Here is a 19804-nt window from a genome sequence, read left to right as displayed (position 1 = left end):
GTCCTCCACAGGTTTCCAGATAAGAAATCAAATTGATTTAGAATTGGAGACACCAGTTTGAATCTCAGCCTCAGCTCCTTGTGACTTTCTATCTCTGAGTCCCAGGCACCAAAAATCTATATTGTCGGCTTTATTTGGCAGGGAAGCTGTCCCTGAAAAATTCTGTGTATGGAGCGGTGTAAACATACATGCACATACTAGGTTATTTTGTTCAGCAACATTCAGTGGCTATTTGGCAACCACACTTCACATAACTGTCTTTTTTCCCTCTCCAGGCACAGTACGTACTGATTTCTCCTGAAGTAAGTATAATAGTTGAAGTACAATGTCATACATCTCTTTGGTTTCTATAATAATTTAACTCAATATTCCAGGAAAAGGCAAGGTTTGGAAGTGCTGTGACTACAGTCAAGTCAAAGCAAAAGGTAGGTAAAACCTAAATGTATTTGCACATTTTGCTTTGTTACCTGGCTTGCTTTGAAATGCATTTTTCTGAACTTCCAAGCAACGTAATTTTCCAGATTTTATCATTTTCCTCTTCGCTGCCACTTTGAAGATCAAAATAATTGTCTAAGCTGTTGACCACATGTTTATAGTCAGGGCAGGAATTTGGACAGGATAGCCATGAACGTTTATCCTACCTCCACAATTCATAAATGAGGTGCTGAGTCAGACTGGGCAGTGGCACTGCCTCCCACATACACAAGACTAGCTAGGACACTGCCTCTAACACTGGAGTTTTTAAATAGGGTTAGGTTATTGGACACATAACATGGCATTTGTAAGACATGACATGCATTATTGCAAAGGACCTAAATCCATCATGTCTGTGTACTGTGGTGGATACAGATTGTGAAGGGAAGGTGGAGGGGTCGTACGTGCCCGTCATCATTGCCCTCCCTTTGTCATCAGGAGGTGCCTGGCATGTTGCTGAGGGACGGCAAGGAGCAGATCAACTGCCACGGGTGACAGCTGGTAAATAGTGCCAGTCTAACTTCTATTTAAAAAATAAATAAAAAGTTATTGACTATACTAGGCAATTTGTTCTTTAAAACTGTATCTGTGAACAAAGGCACACTAATATTTTTAGATTTTTCTGCTTAACGTGTAGCCTTTATATTCACTTTTTTTATTGGGGGTTTCCACTTGGTAAAAATAAAAAATCATGCAATGCCTTAACAAGTGCAGTTATTAATGATCTTATCCCTTAAGGACTGATAGTTAAATTGAAGTATATGTATGAATACCAGTATACATAATTTTACTTTTTTACAATTACAGAAACAGGTTGTTGTAGCAGCTGTAAGAAGTTCCATGAAAGCAAGACTGGCTGGAAGCCTCTACATTTACAATCTAGAGTGAATATCCCTGTTTAGTGTATATAGAAGGATTATCTACTGTACAACTGGAGTACTCTACAACTTGTACAACTGCAGACAATTCCTGCTGCTCTATCAGGGATGACAATTAAAAAATGATTAGATAAAAGTGAGAAATGCTTTTTAAGAAAAGGGAAACTGATCTCTACAGATGTGTTAAAGTAAAAAAAAATGAATAATCACGTAAATAAATATTTAGTTTAAATATTTGTGTATGACAGTTGAATGGAAAAGTTACAAATAGCCAGGAATATGGTGAAGTTAGATTCATTCATGATGGAAATGTTTAAAAATATAAATGAAAATAAACCACATTAGTTGTAAGTGTATAAAAATAAATCTTTCATTCTATAAGAAAACTTTTTCCTCCAAACAGGTCAGTTAATGGCCTGAAAACTTTTCATAATATTAGATGAATGATTTGTTAAAAAGTTAAATTGTGATGTTTCAGTATACATCAACTGTACCTTTAAGAGAAATATAAAATTACTACTCATTTAATATGTTATTAAATTTTAAAAAATTAGTGAACAGCCTAAAGCAGTCACCCTCTGAGCCTTCAGCAGTGGCCCAAGCTTCTTCCTGCTTTATTGTTATATTTGCTTGTTATGGCTTTTAACACTTGTTAAATGCATGCGCTCATGTCGTTACAGATAGCTGTCTCTTTCTTTGGTTAAATGTATTATTTTAACTCATTACTTAGATTAAGAGTAATACAAAGCATTTTTAAATGTTCGAGGGCCGTATCCTGCAGCACCCCAAAGTTTATCAAGCTTCCCAGCTCTGGACTAAAATGGTGCACTCCCCTCTGTCCCTTTCAGAAATGTCTTAAGAATGGATTGTGCACTGCAACAACAAATAAAGCAGTGATTTCCAACCACTATGTCAGGACACAATGTCTTGATGCCAGACAGGTGATGTCACAATAATTTAGAGGTAAAGAAAAGAAAGCTTTTGTTATATATTTTAATAGTAAATAATCCAATACATCTTTAATTTTGTCTGTGAAACATTTATTTGTGATTCTTATTTTATTTATAACAATATTTTAAACTATGATGTGTCATAAGATGAATAATGTGGCATGAGAATGGTTTCACACTAGGGTTTTTACTAGGGGTGTGCACCGGCCACTTTTTGTGTTTTGGGTTCTGATTAGCTTGAGGTTTTGGGTTCTGATTTGTTTTGCCAAAACACCAGACGAAAGGTTTTGGTTCTGATTTAGGGTTTTGGGTTCTGATTTATTTTTAAAAAAGCATAAAAAGTGCTAAAATCCAGTTTTTTTTTTTTTTTTTTTTCCACTCCTACGCTATTATTAACCTCAATAACATTCAATAACAATTATTTCCACTAATTTCCAGTCTATTCTGAGCACCTCACAATATTGTTTTTAGGCCAAAAGGTTGCACCGAGGTAGCTGGATGTCTAAGCTAAGCGACACAAGTGGGCGGCCCAAACACGTGGCCCATCGTAGGTGGCTGTGTAGGCTTGAATGGCCTTTTTCTGCTCCTCCATCCCCTGCAGCATATAGAGGGTGGAGTTCAAGCGCGTCACTACCTCTTGTTTTTGTTGATGGCAGGGCATGTTCATGCTTTTTTGATGTAGCAGGAATAGTGAACGTAGTTTAATATCTGATACTAAGATTTCTGGACTGCGTAGTGAAGTGGCCCCGGTACCCAATTTGGTACCGGGGCCACAATACCTCCTTCAACTGTCTAAATGCCACTGCACAGATGGCGGACACCGGATGCACGTCTAACACCAACATAGCTGTTAAGGCCGCAGTTATCCGCTTTGCCATAGGATGACTACTGTCGTACTTCGTGCTCATGGCAAACGACTGTTGGACGGTCACATAATGCCAAAAAAAGAGTTGCAAGTACTATGTTTCTGGACTGCAAGAACAGTGAACAATTTTTTATAGATTGCAGTATTAATGTTTCTGGACTGCAAGAATATATAGCACTAGAATTTTTTTTTATATTTTTTAATACTTTTAAAATAACTATGCACTTAGCAGCACAGAGCACAGGACAAAAGCATAAAGCACCACTGGACTCAGCAAGGACAGAGCACCACTACCCTACACACCCTCCCTCTTCCCTGATGTCAGGCGAAATATAGATGGCGGCCGCAAGGTGAGAATTTATGACATCCGAGTCTTGCGAGATCAGACGCGAGACTTGGATGTCATAGCCTCGTTTCGGATTCCTTTGGCGGCCGGAAGTACCCGAACAGTGCTCGGATCCCGTCGAATCCGCACTGTTCGGGTGGGCTTGGATTAGCGGAATCCGAGCCCGCTCATCCTTAGTTTTTACCACTTTTCAGGGGTCGGGGTCAGGGTTTACTGAGAAAGGCAGCCTCCCAGTTTTCACACTCCCCTTCAAAATGTAAAAATCTAACAGGATAGCACTGGCCTCCTCAGCAAACTTAAAAAATGAGGTTGATATTGCAGATGCAGCACTGGTTATGTACTAGACCTGGGGTAGGCAACCTGTGGCTCTCCAGGTGTTGTGAAACTACAAATCCCAGCATGCTTTGCCACCTATCTGCTGGTTATATGCTGGCAAAGCATGCTGGGACTTGTAGTTTCACAACACCTGGAGAGCCGCAGGTTGCCTACCCCTGTAGACTAACCGTATCATCTTTGCTGTCAAGAAAGTCTATCTCCAAGAGACCAGGTAAACACTGCGTTCCTGGACACTGATCAAAAGGAGGTCTTTCAGTGAGACAAAAGCCTTTAAAGCTGGCATCCATGTTTACCACCTCCAGATCAGAGATAAACATCAACCAACCCTTGGACATATCTGGGGTGTGAAGCCACCAAGTTAGGGACTTCCGAACTATTGGAGATAGACTAATATTTTTGATATGCAAGGTAGACTTGCCTCCTAAACAGTTACCACTAGATGAATAGCCTCCATTGACCTTATCAGATGCATCACCTGCTGTACACATAGTTCTAGAGTGTCCAAGATGGCTGAAACCAGGACTTACAGTCCCCGGAATTTTTACCTTGGGAAGAACGACCAAGTGGTAGAGCCACGGTGAACAGGTTTAGCAGTCTCCAAAACTGGAAAGTAGGCATGCAACTTGAAGTGCAGGGGGCAAAACTAAAAGTTGTTTGTGTTGAGCACCCAGTGCGCTTCATAAATGAAGTCCATTGAGATCTAATATAGAACAGAAGCAACCAACGTCACCAGGAACTAGAAATTAATTTGAATAAAAAACTGAGCAGCATTGCTGTATGGAGCTGTGGATATGATCTGATGATGCAGACTGATCAGGTGGGGCACAGGAAATAAAAAAATGAAGAGGGTAGTTTCTTGAACTTGGAGATACCAGCTGGAAAGTACCTACAGAACATATTAATACACCTGGGGGTAAATGTATGAACATGCGGGTTCTTCAACACCCGCTTGTTCAGCCTGTTCGGCTATTAAATTTCAAGTGGCGCTGCATTGAAAAGGGAAACTTCCCTTTTCAATGCAGCGCCGCTTTAAATTTAAGCGCTGAAGAGGCTGAACACGCCGGAGATGAAGAATCCGGAGATTCATACATTTGCCCCCTGGTCTGGGACTGAACACAGGGGCAGTGGCATAGTCAGGGCATCTTGAAGGACTTTTAGTCGACCAAACGGGCTTCACCTGTTGACAGCAAAATGGTCACTTTCCCCACAAAGGGTCTCATTGAAAAACCTCTTATTGTTGGACTCTGCCTTAACGAAGGTTCCACAGCCGTTCCACAGCCACTGTGTACTGGGTGGTGGTGTAGGAAATAAAGAGGACACTTTCTGAGCAAACTAAGGTCACAAGACATTTAACTTATTCAGGTTCTGGGGGTAGAGAAGAGGTGCTCTTTGACCAGGCCCACTTGCATGGAGGTGGGGGCAAAATTGAAGGCTAAAAACTACACAAGGTGGTGAAAGGCTCAATATTTGCTGAGGAAGACTGCAGGCAAGAGTAGCAGTTGGAGCTTGGAGAGGTAGCCACTTTTATCCTTAGTGTGACAAGGAGGATAGACATACTGGTCCTTATCTTCTTAGGTGATAGAAAGAGAAGGGAGTGATGAAAATTTCCTATCCCACTGCAGGTCTGAAAAAGGAACCGGATGATCAGTAGGTAACAGGATAGGAGAGTCGCTAATACAGACTCTGTTCCCCTGTACTCTCTAATCTCTCTCCCTCAAATGTGTGGGAAAGAGGAAATTCCATGTCAAGAGTGGAAAGTAGGTCCCTCTACTGTCAGACTATGGTTGTCAGAGCAAGCCACACTGAAGACTGTCTTGAAAAAGTAAAATAAGAGACACAGGGAAAAATCAAAACATATCCCTTCTTTAAACCAACATTTGCTTGTGAAAGGCGAGTGCTCTAGGATGAGCTGTAATGGAAAATTAGCGAGTCCCCACAGGAGACTGTTACTGCGTGAAGTTGCCCATACTTGTTTGTGTCTACTGAAAACCAAACCACAAAAAAAACAACAACACAAAAGCAGCATTTTTTTGCTCTTAGAGCTATAATTCCAAGTATTAAAGCTATTGGATCTGTATGTAGATCAACAAATTCACCTACATGCATTCTGAGGGTTGGAGTAGCTTCAGTGCTGTTTTAGAACCTTCCTGATGAAGCACAATGGAGTGGTTTCAGTGTTTGCTGTTTTACCATTTCATTTCCCCATTTTTCTTATGCATTTTAATATTAAAAAAAACCTATTTACATAAAACTTTGTTTTTAAACTTAATATAACAGACCTGCAAAATGTTTATTTATAAACTACCTATATATTTACATGTCAAAGAATACATGACATTCTTTATATACCAAAACACAAAAACTGGACTGGTTTGACTTAAGGAGTTATTAGTCAGTATTAATATTTGGTAATTTGAAAACACACACACTATAATATATATATTACATTATACACACACACACACACACACACACACACACACACACACACACACACACACACAATGGTCTTTGGGAAACATTGTTTTAAAACACCAATTGATGATTGAAAGTAAAGATGCAGCATCTTTTGTAGGGAAACATTAAAAAGATAAGGCACATATCGACAATATACTGGAAAAGTGAGTGATCTTGTTCCTTATATTACCTAGATACTTCATTGCAAAAGTTGGAAACACCATAGCCATAGTACAATAAATACACACACATACAGTACTGTGCAAAAGTTTTAGACAAGTGTGGAAAAAATGCTGCAAAGTAAGAATGCTTTCAAAAATAGAAGTATTAATAGTTTATTTTTTATCAATTAACAAAATGCAAAGTGAATGAGCAGAAAAGAAATCTAAATCAAATCAATATTTGATGTGACCACCGTGTGCCTTCAAAACAGTATCACTGCATCAATTCTTCTAGGTACACTTGCACACAGTTTTGGAAGGAACTCGGCAGGAAGGTTGTTCCAAACATCTTGTAGAACTAACCACAGATCTTCTGTGGATGTAGGCTTGCTCACATCCTTCTGTCTCTTCATGTAATCCTAGGCAGACTCGATGATGTTGAGATCTGGGCTCTGTGGGGGCCATTTCATCACTTCCAGGAGTGCGGTACAATAATGAGTGTCTGCAGGCAAGAGTTAAGCATGGTGGAGGTTCCTTGCCAATTTAGGGCTGCACTGCAGCAAATGGAGTTGGGGATTTGGTCAGGATAAATGGTGTCCTCAATGCTGAGAAATACAGGCAGGTACTTATCCATCATGCAATACCATAAGGTCTGAATGGCTCCAACTTGTCCTGCAGCAGGACAAGGACCCCAAAACATACAGCCAATGTCATTAAGAACTATCTTCAGCGTAAAGAAGAACAAGGAGTCCTGGGAGTGATGATATGGCCCCCACAGAGCCCTAATCTCAACATCTTTGAGTCTGTCTGGGATTACATGAAGAGACAGAAGGATGTGAGCAAGCCTACAACCACAGAAGATCTGTAGTTAGTTCTACAAGATGTTTGGAACAACCTCCCTGTCGAATTCCTTTAAATACTCTGTGCAAGTGTACCTAGAAGAAATGATACATTGCTGCTGTTTTGAAGGCAAAGGATGGTCACAAACATTAACACTTCAACTTTTTCCACACCTGCCTAAATTATATATTATATAATTAATTATTTTATATATATATATATATATATATATATATATATATATATATATATATATATATATATATATATATATATATATATATACACACACACACACACACACACACCATATATATACACACCATGCTTCAATGTAGGGATGGCATTGGCATGGTGATGAACGGTGCCTGGTTTCCTCCAAACATGACGTCTGGCATACACACCAAAGAGTTCAATCTTTGTCTCATCAGATCAAAGAATTTTGTTTCTCATGGTCTGAGAGTCCATCAGGTGCATTTTGGCAAACTTCAGACAGCCTGCCATGTGCTTTTTACTAAGTAGTGGCTTCCGTCTGACCACTCTACCATACAGACCCGATTGGTGGATTCCTGCAGAGATGGTTGTCCTTCTGGAAGGTTCTCCTCTCTCCACAGAGGAATGCTGGAGCTCTGACAGAGTGAGCATCAGGTTCTTGGCCACCTCCCTGACTAGGGCCCTTCTCCTCCGATCGCTCAGTTTAGATGGCCGGCCAGCTCTAGGAAGAGTCCTGGTGGTTCTGAACTTCTTCCATTTACGGATGATGGAGGCCACTGTGCTCATTGGGACCTTCAAAGAAGCAGATATTTTTCTGTACCCTTCCCCAGATTTGTGCCTCGAGACAATCCTGTCTTGGAGGTCTACAGACAATTCCTTTGACTTCATGCTTGGTTTGTGCTCTGACATGCACTGTCAGGTGTGGGACCTTATATAGACAGGTGTATGCCTTTGCAAATCATGTCCAATCAAGTGAATTTACCACAGGTGGACTCCAATTAAACTGTAGGAACATCTCATGGATGATCAGTGGAAACAGGATGCACCTGAGCTCAATTTTGAGCTTCATGGCAAAAGACTGTGAATACTTATGTACATGTGATTTTAGTTTTTTATTTTAAATAAATTTGTAAAAATCTCAAAAAAACTTTTTTCACGTTGTCATTATGGGGTATTGTGTGTAGAATTTTGAGGGAAAAAAGGAATTTATTCCATTTTGGAATATAGCTGTAACATAACAAAATGTGGAAAAAATGAAGCGCTGTGAATACTTTCCAGATGCAATGTGTATGTATGTGTATATATACACACACACACAAAGATGAAAGCAGCATAGTGCCACATGGTACATGATCTTCTGGGATTACCAGAGCACTACTGCCATGGCACTGTGGACTATATAATATTAGTAACCAGATATTTGTGCTACATATCAGCCCTCCATTCGTTCAGCTCAGAGAGATCCTGATATTGTGTTTGTATTTTGTTTTCTATAAAACAGGTGAAAAGATATTTAAGAAAGTATATTGTCCCAAAATGCTATGAAAGAAGACATTGTATACGAGAGTCCTCCAGGTAAGGAAGTATACTCAGGGGGAGTCCTAGGAATCATGGCGCCCAAGTTTTCTGATGACCTCCCCACATCCAACATGATTAAATGTTGTTACAGTCAGGCACTGCCCTTGACGTGCAAATTTTAAAAAGATGGTAAAAAAATAATTGTAACAGTCAAACTTTTCATTATAGATATGTCCAACATCCATGGTACTCTTGCCTGGAAGATTACACCTTATGTCCATTTGTTGCATCTGTTCTTAGATTAAAAGGAAATGTCCTCTTCAAAATCTAGTAAAACAGGAAAAATAAAACACAGATATAAATATGTTTTGCAGAAAGAAAATGAATGAAAAACACAGCAATGACTTCACAGTCTAGAGTACAGCACTCTAATTTCCCAAACACAATTATTTCCTTGTGTCTATAGCAGGGTTATTTTTGAACAATTTGGAATCATGCTCCCATTGACCATAGTAAATAATTGCAACAATGATGGAATAATATATTTCTGTAGGGGTGACATAATGTGTCTATTCTGGATGGAATTTATAACTGCCCTACAAAAAAAATATAAATTAATTTTAAATGATGTAGTAAATAAAGAAGTATTATATTTTATTCCCAATGTGGATGATTTACACATTTAATTGGTCTTACTGTTTTTACCTGTTCCATAGTTTAAGGCACCCAAGTTGCTCTTTCATGAAAAAGCCAACTACTTGTAATATTCACAAAACTGTATCCCAATGCTTCAGCAAGGTGTTAGAACTAAAGATATTTCTGTTAACGCTGTGATTGTGAAAGAAGCCATACAGTACTGTGCTTATAAATATTAATAACCTTAACCAAAACTAAGTTTCAAAGCGGAAAGCACAGCTAACAATATGTACAACATACCGAGGGTGGCTTTGATGGTTCTAGATGTCTTCCAAGAAAGGAAAGCAAACGCCTCCAGATTAGACCACTTCCTAGGAACATTACTCCTGTAATAAACCAAAACACTTGGGGATCCTAAAAGAAGATAAAATGTATAAAAGGAAAATTAAGTCAATAAATATATTGGAAAAATTAGATTTTTTTTTTTTAGGCATGTTTTGTTTTGTCAAAGCAGACAAAAAGACCGACACAAAGGTTTAATGAATTAACAACAATGACGGATAACTACTGTAAATTCCCACTGATATTTTTTTTATTATTCTGCATGGTTCTCATACACGTCACTATAAGTCCAGCATGCTTCAAACTACTGGTCAAAAAAAACCAAAACAAAAAACAGTTTTTTCCGAACCGTCTGCATAAACAGCCATATTCAGTTTAAAAATACGCAACAAATTAGAAAACACTTGAAGAAAAAAAAAAAGTTTCTCAACCCACCTCTTCAAAAGTGGACTCCAAATTCATACCAAAAGCCACTCCAATAAGACCAAAGAGAGAGAGTGAGAAGGTTCCCATGGTCAGTTGCAAGTTGAGTCTCATCATCACATTACGATGACTGATAAACAAACACAGTCATTGACAATGCACAGCAACAATACTGAACAACACACAAATTTACAAGATGTGTTGTTCCAGTAAAGTTATTACTTCCTGGGTACTAGCACCTATTAAATATAAATGCTAACCTGTCTAGGTTAATGAAAATAACACTTTCCGAGTCATCTATCAGCACGCGCAGCTCTCTGGCAACGTTAGCGAGATCCTCCGCTTGTCTGTAATAGTTTTCGAGCAGAAGTTCCATCTCCTCGGTATGATCTATCTTCGAGTTGCTCTCTTCACTGCACATATAAAGGAACACATGCAAGTATTGCAAAAAGCCAAAAGCAATTGAAAATATCACCCCCCAAAAAAATGCTTGTAAGAGAAAGTCAATAAATCATCAACATATGCAGGATGGGAGTTACATCAGAAGAAATTAAAAGCAAGTTATTTTACAGTCTTCTTGGACAGACAGTATGAGGATTGCAGCTAGACTGAGAAAAATTGGAGATGTGCATTATAGCATGCCCACATATGCTTCTCCTACATCTCGCTTTCATGGCTCCAATGTCCTGTATGGCTGCGATAGAGGCTGGACAACGTGATGGGCAATGATGCAGGCATTATTATTGGGCACCAAACAAATCACTTCAGCTAACCGATTGATATAGGGAATGTTCACTTGCACACAACAATGTCTAGAACAGATAAGTGCACCCATTGATGGAATCTTTACATCCATCTGTGCGTGTGCCTACCTATTCTTTACATTTTTAAAGTTTGTTATTTATAATTGTTATTAGATGTAATTTCCATAGAATAAGTGCTGCCAAAACTGCAGCGCTTGAACTAGTCATTTTTTCCATTATTTTATTTTTTTTGTACACAGCAATGTCTGCTTAAAGCACAAAATGATACACCCATTAACAAACAACTCAAACTCAGTTAGAACCCATTTATTGTATCCAGCATAAAACAACTATATTTACAACGAGAATCAATTAAGCAGGTTGAAGGAAGAAGAGACTTATTTATATTCTGGACAATTGATTCTTGATTGCTTAAATAAATGAATGCACATGCATCACTCAAATTACACTTGGACTATATATTAAAATGTCCTGTACTTTAAATTTTTAAGTCGGCAAGTTACAAGAAACCGAACAGATGACAAGGTTATATTAAGCACCCAGCGTAATGAGGATGCAAAAAAAGAGCCATGATTGCCAAACTGTGAAATCTGTCTGGGTATTCCGAGCATAAAAGATCTCCTTGTAGGTGAGCATGTCATTGGCTAATTTAGGCGACAAGTTAGGAAATCTATAGACCTCAGTTTAACAGCAACATAGTTTAGAAGGGACATAGAGCATTAGGGACTGGACACCCCCATTTTATATAGCTATGCATTAAAGCATTATCGCACTAATATTTAGTCAACTTACTTTATCACAGACAGGTAAATATTATGCTTGCAAATCCCACTATGTAGTTTAGATCTCATAGCAGCACAGTTGGCTGGTGGGGTCTCTTCTCCCATTTTGCTGTGAGATGTTATGTGTGTCAGAAGAGAATGGACACTTGTGCTGCTCGCTGTTACTTAGTAACACTGAGCATGTACAAGATGGTGAGGTCATGCAAAAGTAGTACAGGATATAAATATATGCAATGTTATCCCCTAAACACAGGGAAGGAGATTGGGGTGTCCCCCCAGTCACGATCACACTGTAAGGTACTTTTGTGTTAAAAGGGTATACAGATATCTAGCCATGTATATGTATAAGCCCAGAATCATTAAAGTATGAAGGCAGAGATAGAATTTTTGCTCTCCCACAACAGTGTATAAAATGATCTAACGTTGGATAGCAAGCTGAATACTCCTATACTCGAAGGCTTGTGAAAATAGTATTGGGCTATTGAGAGCCTATTGCGCCTGTGAATAGTTTGTAGACTAGAAACCCTAGTGCGGAATTTAAGAGCTCACACCTCCACCTAAAACCATTAGGAATCTGAGGCTCAGTAGTAGTCCTGGGTTTTGAAGGACTAGCAATGGCATCCAGGGCCGGTGCTAGGGTCCACGGCGCCCTAGGCATTTTTAAAAAAGCGGCGCCCCCCCCCCCCCCCCCCCCCGCAAAAATCGCCGCCCTCCTCCCTCCTCTCCTTACCTTGTCTCACCACCGCCGCCTCTCTGCTCCGTCTCCTCCCCTCCACTCACTGACACTAGTAAGTGGAGGGGAGGAGACGGAGCAGAGAGGCGGCGGTGGTGACAAAATAGCCTCTTCCCCCCCTCCCCGTCCATCTGATGCTATGCGGCGGCCGTGACAGGTATGGTCAGCGGTCGCCGCACAGTTTTAAAGTATTTTAGAATACTGTGGCGCCCTCCAGAGCCCGGCGCCCTAGGCAAGTGCCTAACCTTGCCTAATGGGAGCGCCGGGCCTGATGGCATCCCTCAGAAAGTGAGAAAATGAAGGAGGGCAGGAGAACCAGGTATACTATTTATGCCCATCACTAAAATAGGCAGTGTTAGTATTCTATATTTAAACACCGTAGTCTGGTTTTATGGAGATGATGGGTCCAGTTTAGAAAAGATGAGAGAAAATAGGCATTCAACTTCTAAATACATACAGTGCTTGAGAATCAGCCTCTTTGGTCAGACACAGTTCTTCAATTAGTTCATCTTCATCCAGGATTTCCAAAATGGCTTCTTTGAAAACTTTAATATCTGTCTCTAACTCTGAAAGACTAAAATACAGAAAGGGAATAAAATTGCTTTCTTCATGGCCGCATTTTGTTTTATCAAACCTGGTGAACGTCCTTTAGCACAGTAGATAGGCATTCTTCATTTACCTTTTTCCATTCTGCAGCAGAACATGTAATTTACTTCTGTCTACTGACAAGAGTTTGGGATCCACCAAAGCTTCCAAAGTTTCCAAGATATGAGGTTGCAAAAACTGAAGTCTACCTTGAAGAGTGCCAATCTAAAGGAAAATATTACAATTAAAACAGCATTAAGATAAGGAAAAGCCAGCACCTAAAAAAAGACACTACATAAAAATAACACTTAGATAAAAGTCAATTTCATCAATACAATTAAGGTTCTCTTGGCAGCTATAACAAACAAAAAAAATGCTTCTTTACTCTTCAGTCAGGAGTCTAACCAGTTTTTTTGTTAACATCTAGCATTGCTAAATGGCCCCCATCCTGTCACTCAGGTGTACAGTATTGCTGGAAAGTTCAACCATTAAGTACCGTTTTATGCTGTATTATTTTTTGGTCACTACTTAGTCTTGTGAATGATTATGATAATGAATACCTTTGGATAATCACAAGTGTAGTGGACTATCCTAGCAGGTTGTAATCAAATCATTAAGGACTATTTCAAATATATAAAAAACAAATGAAACTAGGGGCTAGATTTACTAAACTGCGGGTTTTAAAAAGTGGACATGTTGCCTATAGAAACCAATCAGATTCTAGTTATTTATTTAGTACATTCTACAAAATGACAGCTAGAATCTGATTGGTTGCTGTAGGCAACATCTCCACTTTTTCAAACCCGCAGTTTAGTAAATAGACAGCTAGATATTTTTTTTATTTTATTTATTTTAGAAAGGAGCCATTTTTAACCTTTTACAGTACAAAAGTCACCATATTGAGGAGGAACACTGGTTGTACAGCAAGAAGGTTCACAAGAACAACAAAAAGGCACTTAGAAAAAAAGTCTTCTCTCACCCTGTACTGCAGGATTGCTTCCAAGGCTCTGAATTCGAAAGGCAAGGAGTATGTGACTAGTTGTCCTTCTCCCGCTAGCTGAGGAGCCAATTCACGGAGGAACCACTGCTCTAGGTGGAAGTTCCTATAATCCAATATCAGAAGATACTCCGAGGTTATAACAGCTTTTAAGAACTGCAACACAATAAAATAAATATATACATGAAAGTTTGAATTAATGAAAATAGAAATACGTGTTTGGAGACAAATTTTTAGCTAATCTGTAAAAGTAATATCTCTCAATACAGCCATCAACAATCGAGGTAATTAGGTTAATTTATCAAACCGATTTTAACTACAAAAAGAATCCCACATTTTCTAAGGCAACTGTAGGCAGCTGGACCTCTACAGCCACCACAGAAAGAACGGTCATTATGTTCTACACAGTTTTGTTTTCTGAGTTCTGGTGAAAAGAAAAAAAAATAATTGTACTACGACCCACCAAAATGGTACCGAATCTATACGAGATTTATTATGCTTCTACATAAAAGAAGATTTTGTAAAAAACTCACAAATGTTTTGAACCATTCTTCCGTCTTTCTAGATCACATGATGGAGATTTTCCTATGTACATCTGCTTTTCTAAATAGGACTGCTTTACTCAAAGATATGTAATGCTACGAATTACTGTAACACACAGTAGACACTACAGAAATTATTTTTGGTTAGTGTTAATTAATACACTACTACTTTTAATAGCTATCACCTACAAAGCTACTAGAAGTATTACCATTCATAAAAAAATGAAGATTGCTAGGAAAAAAATATATCCAAAGCAATAGCATTTCCTGAACACTTTGACCGAATTCTTAATTTTATGATAGAATTTATTATAGAGTCTTGGACTTCATAAGGTTAATAATACCTCCATTCTTAAAATGATCTTGTTGTTTCTGGAGTTGATGCTCACTAGATGCTGGAACCTAAGATCTCGAGCTTGGAGACCTAACTCCTGATATAACTCTGTTTTTTTTCTCTCTGTATAAAGAAAGCAACAAACACTGAACATAATAAGCAAATCATGCTCTTTTCAAACAATACATTTACTGCACTAAAACCCCATAATCCAAACTAATCATTGAGCAGGCCTTAGCAGTCACATCAATAAAATATTGGTGCACAAAACAAAAATGTTTTGTACCTCATAGCAACCAAACTGAACATCTAGTTCTGTTGGGAAAATAAAAGCAAATATTTGGTTGCTAAGGGATACAGCTCATTTCCTGAGCACTGGTTAAAAAACAAAAAAGAAAACTCATGAATACCAGGTAGGTAAGCATTTCTTAAAAATTAGTGGAAAACCAGTAAAAACTAATGACTAATTTAAATTTAAACATAATGTTAGATAAAATTGTATTGTGAAACCTTGGTGCAATGCTTTTAAACAGCAACCTCATTTCATCTTGAAAAAGTGCTAGAGGCATAAAACAACTGTTGACGGGAGCTTCATCTGGTCACATGTGGTTTTAATATTTGCTTATATTCAATAAGAAATTATTTATCTGCATTGGTGAGTGCATCATCCTTGCTATTACTAGTCAATGCCCAAAACTTAGCATGCCCATTATAACTAAATTCATATTGTTACTTACCAAATGATGTTATGTTTCCTGCTTTGTCAAATTTCATCTGTAATAAGAAAACAATGTTATAACATAAGGGCTCATACCTGTAAAATGTAAATGAGTAATATTTCTCTCATTCCCCCTTACAAGACTTCTCCCGTGCTGCTCCCCACTTATGGAATTCCATACCACGCTCAATAAGACTTTCCCACAGCCTTCAAATCTTTAGATGCGCTTTGAAAACACATCTCTTTTTTTAGAGGTGACCTTATCACGATAACACTTATCAGACTAGTGCACCCTCACATCTGTCCCAATCTCCACTCTGAACCACATTTGCTCCTCTTGTTTCAGCTGTGCCCTCTTCCACTTGGAATGTAAGCTCACTAAAAAGCAAGGTCCTTCACACCCCTTTGTTTTCATGTTTATCATGTCTACCTTGTATGCCCGTTTTATGTATGTACTGGTTTCCCTATTTGTACGGTGCTGTGGAGCACTGTGGCGACTTACAAATCTACGATAATAATGATACTTGAAACCACTAGAAACTACCCACTGATGTTCTCACTTGTACCATGTACATCTTGTTCAATTTTTTGTGTTTAACACAGGAAGGTCTTTGGAAATGCCTACAATGATCATTTTAAGGCTAATAAGAATGTATGTAAAATGTGAGTGCATTTAAAAAAAAAACAAAAAAAAGTACAGAAAGTCAACTGCGTAGTCAGGCCTCAGATCGCACTAGAAATGTTAAGCAGTGATATGTATATTTAATATATATATATATATATATGCCCCAATCGGGCCATGCAGTAACTGCTAATGTAGCCACTGCCATCATTTGATGACTAATATAACCATTGTCAATTCCTTGTTATGGGACAATCTTCCTGGAATTTGAAAAAAGTGCTGGCCAGTCAGTAGTGTCTATAGTTACTAAACTTTGTTAGATCTATATTGTCATTATTAAAACTAGTAGGGCATATGAACAATCTTCAACTTACCACAGAAAACACAGGGGCAACGCTAGCTAATGTGGCTTGGGATGTTTCAGTATGTGTATGGCGATAAGCTGTACCTGCAAAACAGAGAGAATGAGTCACATCATTTGGAGTACTTTGAATACTTTGCTTCAGATATATTTCTTTTATACTTGAAAATGTTTACATTCCATACATGAACGTTCCTCACCCCAGCCCTTAAAGCTAGACTTGTTTCCATGGGCTATGACTGATCTGTAATACAGAACCTTCAAATAAATGTTGTTCACCACTTTAAAATAGCAGCAGAGGGGTGTACGAGTGAAAGAGCTAATCACAAGCTGCAACATCTTAATTGTGGTTTGTGATTGTCCCTCCTGCTCACACACACCCATCCCAGTTTCTAATCAGGGCTGTGAGGGGAAAGAAGAAGCCTGTGGGTGACTGGTTAGGGGGTAGAGCACATTCTTATTTTTATTTTTTTTCCAGGCAGTGGTAGTAACCCCAAGAGAAACAGATGCAGTGAAGGGTTTAGCTTTTACACATTGATATTGCTACTTTAGTAGTTGTTGGTCCATTTTTTATATATATATATATATATATATATATATATATAAAAAACACACACTTCCCTGTTCACCATTATTAGTGTTCTAGCCTCTAATCAGGTTCCAAAGCTATAGTGTTTCCCCTAGAAAAATGAAAATGCAATTCTTTTAAGTATATTACACATAGCAAATAACACTGAAATTGGTCAGTCTGTTTAAAAACCAGGTACACACAAAAACAGACGTTAACAAAACTTGGAACTTAGAATGGATACCAGGAACGGATTGCTACTGTACCAAAAAAGAAGCAACCTTTCATTAATATTCAATGCTATCCATTAGTGACGCATTACTGACAAGGTGTAGCTTAATTCTTCACTTTTATTAAAGTACTCACTGCAGTGTGGGAGGATCCATTTTCTCCGCTGTGACTGTCTGGGCATCCAAGTAATCCACCTTTTATTAAGTCCTTGAGCAGGGAGGCAGTTAGCGCTGAAAGTCCTTGTCTGTCCCAGCACACAGCACAGACGCCTCTTACTGCCGGCTACTAAGAGTCTGTGGAACGCACTGACTACATCCATAGTAGTTTACTACAAGCAAGAATTAGGCTACAACATGACGCTCTTCACACTCCGTAGAACCTTCACTTCACCGGCAAAGTATACACGGGATTCCACATGGGCTGCATAACCGGAACCACTCACACCGAGGCTGCTGTCATTCAAATCCGCTACTAGAGCGAGAACTGAAGTCCTACTCTTGTCTTCTTTACAGGAGCCATTATAGGAGAGATCGTTTTGTATTGCAACGATCATCGGTACGTGTGCTAAAACCACTTGTCAGAGAGGTGTGTCAGCTGCTCTTTACAAATTCTATACATATTATAGAAACAATATATAGTCACACACAATTCCTTAAATAAGCAATAATTCTTTTTTTTGTTTTGTGTGACAATGATAGCAAGGAATCACTTTTTTTTTTTACAAAACCCCCCCCCCCCCCACAATATCAATCAGAAACTAGTTTAGTAAATAACTGCGTATTACAATTTATGTGACTTGACTTGCAATGTTATTTCTAATGTATTTGCATGTGCAGCATATATTTTGCCCATACCTATAGCAATCCTTAGTATGAGATCTCAGCCAAGAGATAAGGCCAGGCTTCTCCTTAAGGGCAGGGCAGCCAAGAGGAATTCAGGGCCCCGGTACAACAAATTCATGGGGCCCCCCTTATAGTTGAGTATGCTAAAAAAAATTGCGACGCCTGACGGCGACGCAAAATTTTTCGGACTTGTGGTCATGCATTTGGGGGCGTGGCAAATGCATCATTGGGGCGTGGCTAACACATCAAAATCACTAGGCTCTCAATTCGCCCGAGCGTCACATATGTCCAAGCACTCCTGACTTTCAGGACATCTAGCACTACAGTGTAGTATAGAAAAAATGCAGTGTGTACACAAAGAGTTCACTCTTGGCCTGCACCTTACATTGGGCACAACACTCACCAAAAATTGACATTGTCCCTACTAGAATCACAACATTTCATACACTCTGCTGCTCTCTCCTACCTGTTCTACTCACTTTCACCACCTGTGGCTGCATGTTTCTTTATTGCGGCTTGTCTGGATCCTGGAATGCTGGGGGCCCTATTTGGAAAAAAATAGCTACATTTAGATAATTCCAAACAATCCTGGCGTTAAATCAATACCATCCACGATAAATAATTAGGCCTTCCTCCAGCTCCAATATTACAATAATGTGCCCCTTCATCATCGCCATGCCTTATGATCACACTGCGCCCTCCATGCTGCTTTTGCCCCCTTCACCTGGCTCCCCTTCATCACACTATACTATGCTGCTCCCCCCCCTTTTTAACCCCACTGTGCAATGCTGCCCACCATTTTTTAACCCCACTGTGCCATGCTGACCCCTGTTTTTTAACCCCACTGTGCCATGCTGCCCTGTTTTTTAACCCCTCTGTGGCCCCCCTCATTTTTTAACCCCTCTGTCATGCTGCCCCCCCCTGTTTTTTAACCCCTCTGTGCCCCCCTCATTTTTTAACCCCTCTGTCATGCTGCCCCCATTTTTAACCCCTCTGTGCCCTCCCTCATTTTTTAACCCCTATGTCATGCTGCCCCCCCATTTTTAACCCCTCTGTGCCCCCCCTCGTTTTTTAACCCCTATGTCATGCTGCCCCCCCATTTTTTAACCCCTCTGTGCCCCCCCCCTCATTTTTAACCCCTCTGTCCTGCTGCCCCCCCCCCCGTTTTTAACCCCTCTGTGCCCTCTCTCATTTTTTAACCCCTATGTCATGCAGCCCCCCGTTTTTTAACCCCTCTGTGCCCCCCCCTCATTTTTTAACCCCTCTGTCTTGCTGCCCCCCCCCCACCCCGGTTTTTTAACCCCTCTGTGCCCCCACTCGTTTTTCTCCCTTCACTTACCTTTTCTCCTCTCTGCTTTCTTGGTCTTCTCTGCTGCTCTGTGCTCCATTGCTCCAGACTGACTGAATGGTGGGCGTGACATGATGACATCACACCCGGCATTCAGACAGTCTGAATGGAGCACAGAGCAGCAGAGAGGAGGGATGCCGGCTCCGCAATCACGTGA

At 39.5% G+C, this 19804-nt stretch overlaps 2 protein-coding genes across 4 annotated transcripts in view; one reads left to right on the top strand and one right to left on the bottom strand.

The window, feature by feature from the left end:
* The window catches only part of GPLD1 (glycosylphosphatidylinositol specific phospholipase D1), a 66269-nt gene extending 64106 nt beyond the window's left edge, over nucleotides 1-2163 (top strand). For all 3 annotated transcript variants that reach the window (XM_075213147.1, XM_075213148.1, XM_075213145.1), the window contains exons 23-25: nucleotides 276-302; nucleotides 375-425; nucleotides 1282-2163. In XM_075213147.1, coding sequence (XP_075069248.1) covers nucleotides 276-302; nucleotides 375-425; nucleotides 1282-1362 — 159 coding nt within the window. In that variant the 3' untranslated portion in view covers nucleotides 1363-2163. The remainder of the gene's footprint in view (nucleotides 1-275; nucleotides 303-374; nucleotides 426-1281) is intronic.
* A 6600-nt stretch (nucleotides 2164-8763) lies between these two features.
* MRS2 (magnesium transporter MRS2) lies at nucleotides 8764-17897 on the bottom strand. Its single transcript, XM_075211330.1, has 11 exons — nucleotides 17593-17897; nucleotides 16672-16745; nucleotides 15695-15731; nucleotides 14968-15080; nucleotides 14064-14237; nucleotides 13179-13309; nucleotides 12957-13073; nucleotides 10481-10633; nucleotides 10233-10350; nucleotides 9756-9869; nucleotides 8764-9146 (listed from the first exon to the last, which is right to left on the bottom strand). Exons 1-11 carry the CDS (start codon nucleotides 17774-17776, stop codon nucleotides 9084-9086), a joined length of 1278 nt encoding a protein of 425 aa, XP_075067431.1. The 5' UTR covers nucleotides 17777-17897; the 3' UTR covers nucleotides 8764-9083.
* Between the last annotated feature and the right edge of the window lie 1907 nt (nucleotides 17898-19804).

The sequence above is a fragment of the Mixophyes fleayi genome, chromosome 5, assembly GCF_038048845.1.
Source record: "Mixophyes fleayi isolate aMixFle1 chromosome 5, aMixFle1.hap1, whole genome shotgun sequence".
Taxonomy (NCBI): Eukaryota; Metazoa; Chordata; class Amphibia; order Anura; family Limnodynastidae; genus Mixophyes; species Mixophyes fleayi.
The sequence above is the reverse complement of the archived record's forward strand: the minus strand, read 5'-3'. Positions and strand labels throughout refer to the sequence as shown.